This window comes from Otolemur garnettii, unplaced genomic scaffold (assembly GCF_000181295.1).
Source record: "Otolemur garnettii isolate 467f Iridium unplaced genomic scaffold, OtoGar3 scaffold00049, whole genome shotgun sequence".
Taxonomy (NCBI): domain Eukaryota; kingdom Metazoa; phylum Chordata; class Mammalia; order Primates; family Galagidae; genus Otolemur; species Otolemur garnettii.
In genome coordinates, this window is record NW_003852444.1 from 5,908,547 (window position 1) to 5,919,110 (window position 10,564).

At 48.1% G+C, this 10,564-nt stretch overlaps 1 protein-coding gene across 1 annotated transcript; it reads right to left on the reverse strand.

Annotated features, from left to right (window-relative positions):
- Positions 1-1,745: 1,745 nt before the first annotated feature.
- TMEM213 (transmembrane protein 213) lies at positions 1,746-5,585 on the reverse strand. The gene is made up of 3 exons (XM_012806232.1): positions 5,504-5,585; positions 2,720-2,791; positions 1,746-1,915 (listed from the first exon to the last, which is right to left on the reverse strand). Exons 1-3 carry the CDS (start codon positions 5,583-5,585, stop codon positions 1,746-1,748), a joined length of 324 nt encoding a protein of 107 aa, XP_012661686.1.
- Positions 5,586-10,564: the final 4,979 nt, after the last annotated feature.

The following is a 10,564-nucleotide window of genomic DNA, read 5'->3' on the forward strand; positions in this document are numbered from 1 at the left end:
ATTCGAACCCGCCACCTTAGGAGTATGTGGCTGGCGCCTTAGCCACTTGAGCCACAGGCGCTGAGCCCAAAGTATGTTTCTTAACGAACCTTTACATCTCTTGGGAAAGAGATCATCACATGTTTTGGGAACTCTTTCCTTAAATTTACAAATGGAATTCATACTGATGTGTATGGTCACAAAATACATCAGGCATGATTAGAACACTTCCGTACACACAATCGTTTAACACTTAGGAACCAGAAATCCATCGCATTGGGCTGATTAAACATCTGAGATTTGGAAGTTATCTTGGGAGGCTATGAGAGGAATCGGATGATCTCTTTTGTTCCTCTGTCAGAGAAATTTACTTAGATTTTTCTGAAAGGGGAGTTGAATAACCAGGAATCATTTGCCTCTTTGAGAAAATGTTTCTTTCCAATATCAGAGGCCTCTCACTTTTCTTTTTTGTATGGTGATTATTTAGAGTTTATCCAATAAATGCTTTCTCACAGAGGGCAGAAATTGTTTCATAAAGAGTCATTTTGTCGTTTCTTACGAGTCTAATAAACCCACCCTCCCCTCCTCCACTGGCCCAGTTCACAGTGCTGTGTGACGTCCACTCTCCATGCTGCCATGCTGAGTGGTGATGGATGTAATTTGCTAAGAGTAGGAACTAAACCATTGGCTTATTCAGAGGTTGGTTATGTCAACCATCCGGAGAAACATGGAGGTTCCTAATGCAGGGTGACAGTCATCACCAGTCACCCAGGGCAGGGACCCACTCATTCATTCATTCACTCACTGAACACATGGGAATAGCTTACTTTGCCCCAGGAGTATGAGGACAGACATGATTGTGAACAGGCCCATTCCTGGTGGCTGCACCTCAGGGCACAGCAGAAGTGCCCTAAAGCGCCAACTCCGGGTCACCGCAGGACACACAGGGAAGGCTCCAGACAGATCCTGCAGGAAGGGCCTTCATTCGCAGGGTGGAGGGGGAGGCCAGCTGTCCCAGCAGAGGAAATAGCAGCAGAGAAGCTGAAGACAACAGAAAGGGAGTGGACAGTCTGAGCCCTCACTCTCCGATGTGCTGGGAGAGGCCCTCGAGGGACAGACAGAGGGACTTCCACAAAGAGCTGTGGGCCGGGCTGAGAAGTTGGAATTCTGAGAAGCCAGACAGCAACAGCAGAGAGGTGACAGCTACTCTGTAGCTGCCCTTGGGGAGTGGCGAGCTGTGGGGGGATCCAAAGGCAGAGGACAGAATGGAGATTTCCCCCCCAGTCTACGGGAAAAGGCAGGGACAGGGGAAGCGGCGGGACTTGGGCGACAGGGGATGTGTCAAGAAGGATCCCATATTTTAAAATGACAGTTATGCCCTGCATTCAGGTAAAGCAAGGGAGCCAACAACCTGTTTTTGGTGAGGGGGTTTTGAGCTTGATTTTGAATGCACTTCGCTAAAGACAAAGTCTTATGTTTCCTGGGCACCTGGCAGAACACTGTGGTGAGACGTGAGCAGCTGACCCAGGGCCTGTCTTGAGAGAGGAGTTTATCAGAGAAGACCCACTGCCTTCAGAGCTGGGCGTGGAGGTGGAACTGGACTTGCCTCATTTGGATCTCTCTTTCCTTCTTCCTTCCCTTTTAAAAGTAACTGCAGTTCAAAGGCGAAAATGACTTTAAGATCAGAGAAGCCACCTTAGCACTAGTCCCCTACCCGTTGTCCGTGCATTGGTGGAGAACCCGTTCCTGGGCCGGGAGTCTCGGTCTCACACTGCCAAGTCCTTGGGCTCGTCCGGAGTCAGCTTCATCAGTTTGTCCACACAGAGCAGGATGAGGGTGAGAAACCAGAGACTCCAACCCACAGCCGCCGCGATCCAGCCGTGCTCGTCCACTCCAGCGTGGCAACACCGGGCTGCATGTGGGCAGAAGTCGACGTCTGAGGGAGAGACAGGGACCATCAGGTCATTAATAGGAACAAGGACCACAAGAACACAGTGGCTGCCACTGATGAGCACTGAGCTGGTGCCTGCCCCGTGCTGAGCGCTTTACATGGCAGCGTTCACTCTGACTAAGTGGTGGGTACCACTCCCCTTCCTGGTTTATATGAAGAAACTGAGGCTGCGACTTGTCCAGTGTCACAAGGTGGCAGAAGTAAAACTCAAATCCAAGTCTGCAAGACTCCAAACCATATTCTCAATCTCTGCACATTCCTGCCTATTACCCTTCTTTTTAAGTGCCCATAAGTTAATTCAGTGAGGGCAAGATAAAGGGAGCCAGACACGATCAGGCAGAACTCTCTACTAATTACACACGCGTACCAGTGGTTGCTCTATAAATTTCTGAGCTCCTTGCTTTTGGAAATACTCAAGAAGGGGAAAAACAGAAATATACAAAGGGTACCAAAGCCAAGCTCCCCTCCTGGGCACAAGATGGACTAGCTGTCTTTTATGGCTTTTGAACCTTAAAACTTCTTCAAGCATTTAAATCCAGGGTACCTTGGCTGCTAACCTGGGCATGAGTCATTCAAGCCACCTGTGCCAAAGACTGTGCACCAAACAGATCAAAGCCAAGACAGTTTTCTCAACCTTCTCTGCAAGCAGTTCTGGGTTGAATCACACCAGTGCACAGGAAGGCCAGGCAGGCACGCAGCCACCTGACACCAATCAACAGAAAGCAAAGAGGGACCAGTATTTCCCTCCCAGATCCTGGACAGCTCTGGGGCTGGGGTGGAGATGCTTACTGGGGCATTCCTCCAGGGTCCCAGCATCTGGGTGGTGGCCAGTCAAGCCCGAGCTGTTGCTGCTGCTTGCTTCTGGAAGAAAAGACAGGAAATATTCTCAGGCAATGGGAAAACTGTTCCCAGACACAGAGTTTATAATCTTTTGTGTAAGTCCGTAGTATTATGCAAATGTAGCTCTGGAATAGGTATGTTGAGTCTTCAGGCAACAAAGCATAAATTCAGTCCCTGTTATGGATTGAATTGTGTTCCCCTGTCACCCAGATTCATCTGTTGAAGTCCTAACTTCAGGCCGGGTACGGTGGCTCACACCTGTTATCCTAGCATTCTGGGAGGTTGAGGCAGGTGGATTGCTTGAGCTCAGGAGTTCAAGACAAGCCTGAGCAAGAGTGAGACGCCATCTCTAAAACTGGCCGGGTGTTGTGGCAGGCGCCTGTAGTCCCAGCTATGTGGGAGGCTGAGGTAAGAGGATCTCTTGAGCCCAAGAGTTTGAGGTTGATGTGAGCTATGATACCATGGTACTCTACCCAGGGTGACAAAGTGAGACTCTATCCACAAAAATAAAATAAAATAAAAAGAAAATTAAACTTTAGACAAGGAAGTCCAGAGATTGCTAGACTATGTAGCACTAAGAATTGTCCCTTGATTCATAAGCAAGGAGCAGAAAGATTAAAAATAAATTTAGCAGGAATTCTGAAACTTCCATTAATTTGTAGGGGTGGAGTTAAGGATATGAGGAAGAAAAGCCATTCCCTACACAGCCTCCCACAGCTGTTAAAGGCTCAGAGAGGACCCAAGCCCATACTGTCTTATACTAGTCATTTGAGGCTATTTAAATTTATTAAAATTGATCACATTGGCCACATTTCAAGTGTTCTAACTGTCACATGTGGAAAGCGGCTGCCATTTGGAAATGTCCGCAGCTTTGGGACATTTCCTCCCTCAGTGAAAATTCAGTGCCAATGCTGATCTAGATAGATCAAAACCACGTGAACCTTTCTAGAAATTACATTGCTGTTCAATCTGCTTCTTTGGAAACACAAAAAGAAAAAGAAAAGGTTTAAAAACTCTCAAGGCCCTCCTGGCTATAGGTCAGCATGTCCTTCAGCAGTGCCTGTTGTCACACAGCTGGTGGAGTTTGGAGGAAAACTATTTTTTAGCTAGAACCATGAAATTACCATTCCAACTAATTTGATGCCACCCAACCCCCAAGCTGCTCCAAAGTCCTGCTTAAAGTATAGTAATTACCTTGATGCAATCTACTACTGTAAATTATTTACAACTAAATGGCTTGGAGGTTGGTCCTGATTTGTTTTGGAGAAATTGATTCCTCACCATTTTAATTTTCCTTGTGACTCAAATAACTTCCTTGGCCCTGACTTTCATCTCACCTCTACGCTTGCCATGCAAACGGTCTTCCTCCAAAGCAAGCAGGTGGAAAAAACCTGGTGAACTGACGGCTACTGTTGGGTTAAACTGTATGAAGTTGCCCTTCTTATAGTTCGAAAACTGCACAGTATCAGCAATTGTATATGGTTTGAATGGAATAGCCCAGATGGAATTCTTAGGAATTTAAGCATCACCGTCCTCCCTTCTAAGCACAGCCAGCCAGCCAGGGCCCCACCTGGAATCACTTACAAGGGGCAGGTTGCTGGGAAGACCCAGCAGTTCAGTGCAGTTAAATTTGTTGATTTTTTTCTTTTTTTACACCTTTGTCATAAGCAAGGCACTGTGAGGGTAAACAGAAAGAAAGTAAACACTCTTATTTGGGGAGGGGTGAAGTTGGGAAATAAGACCAATGTGCTAACCATAACTGCTGACGTCCATCGCCTGTTTACTACGTGTTATTTTTAAGTTCTCGGCATGAAATCATACCGTTTCTGCTTTATAACAACCCTATAAATGAGCACTCCGAGTATCCTCAGGTGATAAACGAGACGATTGGACACAGAGAGGTGAGCACTTCCCTTAAGGTCACACAGTGGTAAGTTGGGGGAGCCGGAGTTGAGGGGCCCAAGAGCTGGTGCTCTGAACCTCCCCACTAGGCCACCTACAGGAGACACTGAGGGTGAGAGAGGGAGAAAGAAACTTTTGGGGGCCTGTCAGGGAGCAGGGCAGACAGTGCTCTGAAGAAGCTGAGGCCAAGATCAAAGCCAGGAGCATGAGATTGTAACCAATGTCCCTCTGCCATGAGGTGCAGAGCCCAGACCAGCAGAGCAGGACATGAGACGCAAACCAGCCCTCTGGCCTCCGTGAGAAGATGGGCTGACCCAGCATGTCCAGTGCCCTGGGAGGAAGGAGTGTGGGAGACAGTGGATGACAGCTTTTGGGGTGGGTGGGTTTTGAGAAGGTTGTGGAGGCAGCTCTGGGGGCTGGGAGGGACAGAGGACCTTAGGGGCAGGGCTGGTAGACAGGAGTGTGAACAGGGAGGACCCAGGGACGCTGAGAAGGAGTCTTCCAGACACAGCTGATCAAAAGATGCAGTTTCAGGCCAGTGTGGTCCCCTGATGGGTGAGACTCTGGCCAGTTGCTTTTTCTTCTCTCCCTGTGGCAGAGGCCAACAGAGGCTGCTGCTCCTGTCCTAACTGAGAGTTGAGTATTTGATTTCGGTCTTAGGCAAACCCACGACCCCCCCAGCCCCCACCTAATCCATCAGATGAGAAAGTTTCCTCTTTCCTTTGTGCAGGACCAACCCTGGCCAAGGAATCCTCACCCTCCCCTTCTTACCCTCCCACCTCCTTCCCTCCCCCTTCCCTGCAGGGGCCAGAATAAAGCTCACAACTTTACCTGCCCAGCAAGCCCGGTGGACAGAAGCGCAGGCCAGGCTGAGGAGCAGGGCGGCCCAGGTGGCGGAGGTGAGGGGCTGCATGCTGGCCAGGGAGGTGCGCCGGGTGCCCCGTGCCATGTGGGGTGTGTGCCCTGCGTGGCCACCTCGCTACCAGCCCGTGGGAGCTGGAAAACAACTCTGCCAGAGGTGAACTTCTGTCTGTGTTTGGGGGTGGAGCAAAGGAAACTTCATCTGTCACACCTCACCTCTCTGGAAGGGAAGCCACACTGTTGGCTGAGGGGAGGAAAGGGGGGCAACTCCTACCCTTCTCCCCTGAGCACAAATTTTGCCTCTTTTGAGAAGAAAGGGGAGGAGAGGAGTGGAGACTGGTGTCCTACTGGTTCCTTGTGGATTGCCGCTGTCTCTGCAGGAGTGGCATGATGCCCTACTCCATTCAGCCTAGGATTTGCTGAGCACCTACTGTGTTCACGGCTCCATGCTAAAGTCTGGACAGCCCTGCTGTCCAAATGCTTTTGTTACAATCACACATTCTCACCCCTGGAGTAGTGTTTCAGGAATGACTTGGGAAGGACAAAGCACTTCGGGTTTTAGAGCAGGGGGCCCCTTCTGCTAGTGGAAGACTTTATGAAGAAAGCGACGTCTGACTTATCTTGAAGGATGGATAGAATTTTGACAGCCGTAGAGGGGAAAGGGCATTGCAGGGAGAAGGGACAGATGAGCAAAACCCAGAGGTCAAAGTGGTGCTCAGAGGTCCACTGTGACTGCAGTGCAACCAAGCACAGATGAGGGAAACAGGTTTGGGGCCTGAGGTGCGGGTGGGGCGTTTGAAAAGAAGGGAAGGTTTTGTGAAGATTCTAGGCTGAGTAGTAACTTGATTGGGGCTCTGGCTTCAGTTATTGAATACCCACTGCATATATGAAAGGCACCATCCTTGGTGTTTGAGATCAAGATGACTGAGACATGGCCTCCCCCCTTGAGGACAGCCCAGTCCAGCAGTGGGACCAGGCCATGAAGAGAGCCGTGTGATGCATGGAACAAGACACAATGTGGAGATCTTCCCCTGTCTAAGAGGGAGGAATGAGAGCTGCCTGGGGGCCCCGGTGAAGGGTTTGTAGCGGAAGTGACATGTTGTTGTGTGTAGGTGGGAGGTGATGGGCTTTCCAGGTGAACGGACAGCACATGCACAGGTGAGAGGCTGGTCTGTGTGCAGGCCTGTCACACGTGGATGTGTGGTGCTGAGTGTGAGGGATGGCACTGGCCCTGTGGAAGGACAGAAACCACACATAAGCTCAGGATGAGGCTGTTCTTACCACGGCTGGTGCTTCTACTATAAAAATTTGTGCAAAGGTATAAATTAGTGGTGGCCCTGTGTTCCTGGATTTGAGCAGGAAGTGCTTTAGCAAGGTGTGAGCTTCGGGCAGTGCACACAGATCCAGTTTAGGCTGCCACTGGTGGAATGTTAAATAGTCACCAAATGGCCGCCATGTGCCCGGGTGAGTAAGACCATACAGTTCTGCCAAGGTCCAGGGAGGAAGGTGGACAAATAATGACAATGTGATGGAACAAGTGTGGTGAGGAGGTCACAACAAAGAATGGGGAGATCATGGAAGAGGGCTGGGAACTGTACTAGAGGATTCAGAGAACATTTCACCATGGACGTGTAGTCCCCAGGCCCAGAAGCAGGGAACTGTGCATGCCTCAGAGGCATGAACTTGTGCTCCTTAACTGGGGAGTAATAAATGATTTACTTTCCTGGGGGAGGTGGGCTGGGGTCCCAGTTTGTCTAGTTAGACGAAGAACAGATTGGAAGTGGTCCTGAATGCCACACAGAGGAAACTGGGGTGCCATCTATAACGTGGATCTATTTGTATTTCTGAAATATGGAGGTTTGATCTGAGACCCACAGGCCTGGATTCAGGGAGATCACCTGATACAAGATGCTATTGCAAAAGGCTTGTCACAGATCATAAGGGCCTTGAAAGAAGTTAGACTGAGGATGGACAAGAGGAGGGATGATGTAGGAGGCCACATCAACTGAAGGGAAGTCAGGAAAGGCAACCAGGATGAAGGCAAAGTGTCTAGTGGGGCATGAAGTGAGTGGCTGCGGAGCCACCTCGGGACTGAATTTTAGCCCTGCCTCTTACTGGCTGGGTGGCCCTGGACAAGTTACTTAATACTTCCAAGCCTCATTTTCCTTATCTGAGCAGTAATAGGACAGTAGTTTTTATTGCAGAGGTTGTGAAGACTTAAAATGATCCACATAAAGCCCTTTGCTCACTGTAATAGGTGACAAGTCCTATACTCAGTAAATGTTGGTCACTTTTTTAAAATAAGAGTCATAATACAGGGTGGCGCCTATGGTTCAGTGGGTAGGGCGCTGGCCCCATATATGGAGGGTGGTGGGTTCCAACCTGGCCCCGGCCAGCTAAAATAGCAATGACAACTGCAACAACAACAACAAAAGCCAGGCATTGTGGTGGGCACCTGTGGTCCCAGCTACTCGGAGGCTGAGGCAGAGGCAAGAGAATTGCTTAAGCCCAAGAGTTGGAGATTGCTGTGAGCTGTGATGCCATGGTACTCTGCCCAGGGTGACAAAGTGAGACTCTGTCTCAAAAAAGAACAAAAAGAGTCATAATACATAAGAAATATCTGAGAAAAGGGAGAAAGCATTAAGAAAAAATAATGCTATTTACGTATTGATTTATTTATATCCTACCTTAGTTCACAAAGGGTTTAAGGAAGCTTATCTACAATTAGTAGAGCTAGACAAAATAAATTTAGCCAGGGCTCGGTGCCTGTAGCTCAGTGGTTAGGGTGCTGGCCATATACACTGGGGCTGGTGGGTTCGAACCCAGCCCAGGCCTGCTAAACAACGACAATTACAACAACAAGAAAAAATAGCCGGGCATTGTGGCAGGCACTGGTAGTCCCAACTACTTGGAAGGCTAAGGCAAGAGAATCACTTAAGCCCAAGAGCTGGAGGTTGCTGTGAGCTGTGAAGCCACAGTACTCTACTGAGGGCAACAAAGTGAGACTCTGTCTTAAAAATAAATAAATAAATTTAGCTGGGCACAGTAGCTCCTGCCTGTAATCCCAGCACTTTGGGAGACACAAGGATCACTTGAGGCCAGAAGTTCCAGACCAGCCTGGTAAACAGTGAAACCCTATTACTAAAAAAACAAAACAAAACAAAACAAAAATTAGCCAGGTATGCTGACACACACCTGTAGTCCCAGCTACTAGGGAGGCTAAGCACAGGAGTTCAAGGTTATAGTGATTAAGCCATTGTACTGCTATCTGGATGACAGAGCAAGATCTTATCAGTTAAAAAAATTTTTAAAAATAAATTTAAAATAAATGTGAAGAAATAAGGCAAACAAATTTAGAGTAAGAAATATAAGATGGGTGATGAGCAAACTTACAGTACAAAATGCCATGTGCGTTTTCTTTTCTGCTTTTTGACCATGTGTGTTTTCTAAGCTTTCTGATAGACGGTGTGAACAGAATAACATGATCACATACGTGACTCATGGCTGAAAAGATAAAAACAGGAGGAGAGGCACAACTGCTTTTGAAACAAAAACCAGAAAGGAATTTTTTCAGTCAGACCCCACAGACAGGACATTGCTTAACAGAATGAACACAGCGCTCAGTATTTGCCCCACAGCAAACCCCATGGTGAACTTCACAGGGCGTTACTGATTTATCCAGAAGACACTAGAGATAATAGCAGTGCCTGGAATTTTCAAGGGACTTAAAAATGCCTGAGACCTGAAAAAATTGTACTCAGATCCAAAATACGAACAAAGACAAAAAAGCTGGGCAAGATAAATCATTCCTTCAAAAGCAAAGTTTATGCTTCATTTCAAACGGTTTAAATAGAAACGATTTAATGTGGGATGTCGGGTGCATTTTAATAAGGTTTAATGTGAGCAGAGCACATCCTGTCCCTCCTAAACAGCCAGAGCCTGGGACTTGCAGAGATTAAAATGGCCCTGCCTAGGGTGGTCCTCAGTGGATTGAACAACATTTGCAGCCTAAGCCGGCAGCATCCTATCAGATCATCTCAGAGAAAGCTTTTCTGGGAAGCTGGATGTGCAGGGGAAGGGTAATGTTTTGCCCCTCCTTCCCTTTTTATCATTGTTTTTTGATTTGAGACTATTTTAGAGGAGCTGTTTGCAGGATAAACATTCTCTTATCAACAGATGGGAAGGACTTTGTTATCCTAAAATAGGACCAGGCCACTGATAACTGGTTAATTCCCAAAGAAAGGGTTGCAAGGTAACTGGCTTACAAGTGTTACCAGTATCAGCTGTTTTCAACAGGCCCCCACCTAATAACTCGGTGGGGCCAGTTTCCTCACTCAGTGACCCTCTCGTTCATTCTGTGGCAGGTTTACTTTGGAGGGTGTACCAGGAAGTCAATTGCTCAAAGCTAGATGTTCAGAGGGTACTTTCTTAAGACTTCTTTTTTTTTTTTTTAAGAGTTGACATAGGTATTTGGTTACACTTACCTTTTTAAAAGTTCAGGCTAAAATGTGGGCAGGCTCCATGGTGGTGTCTAGGGTGGGGTGTCCTAGAGGATGGGGCTCCAGGCCCCTCACTGCCTCCAAGTTTTATCTGTCGTCTTGATAAGGTTTTGTTTGAAAAAGAAAAGAAGGGGACAGAGTGTTTTCAGCAGTCCGTGGTCTGGAATGGCCAGGATCTCTGGCAAGAATACTTTTATCTGGCTCGGCGCCTGTGGCTCAAGTGGCTAAGGCACCAGCCACATACACCTAAGGTGGCGGGTTCGAATCCCCAGCCCGGGCCCGCCAAACAACAATGATGGCTGCAACCAAAAAATGGCCAGGCGTTGTGGCGGGCGCCTGTGGTCCCAGCTACTTGGGAGGCGGAGGCAGGAGACTCGCTTGAGCCCAGGAGTTGGAGGTTGTTGTGAGCGTGATGCCACGGCACTCTACCCAGGGGGACAGCTTGAGGCTCCGTCTCAAAAAAAAAAAAAAAAGAATACTTTTATCTGACAGAAGCTTCTCTTTGTGATTCTGATGGATACTTTTACCACCT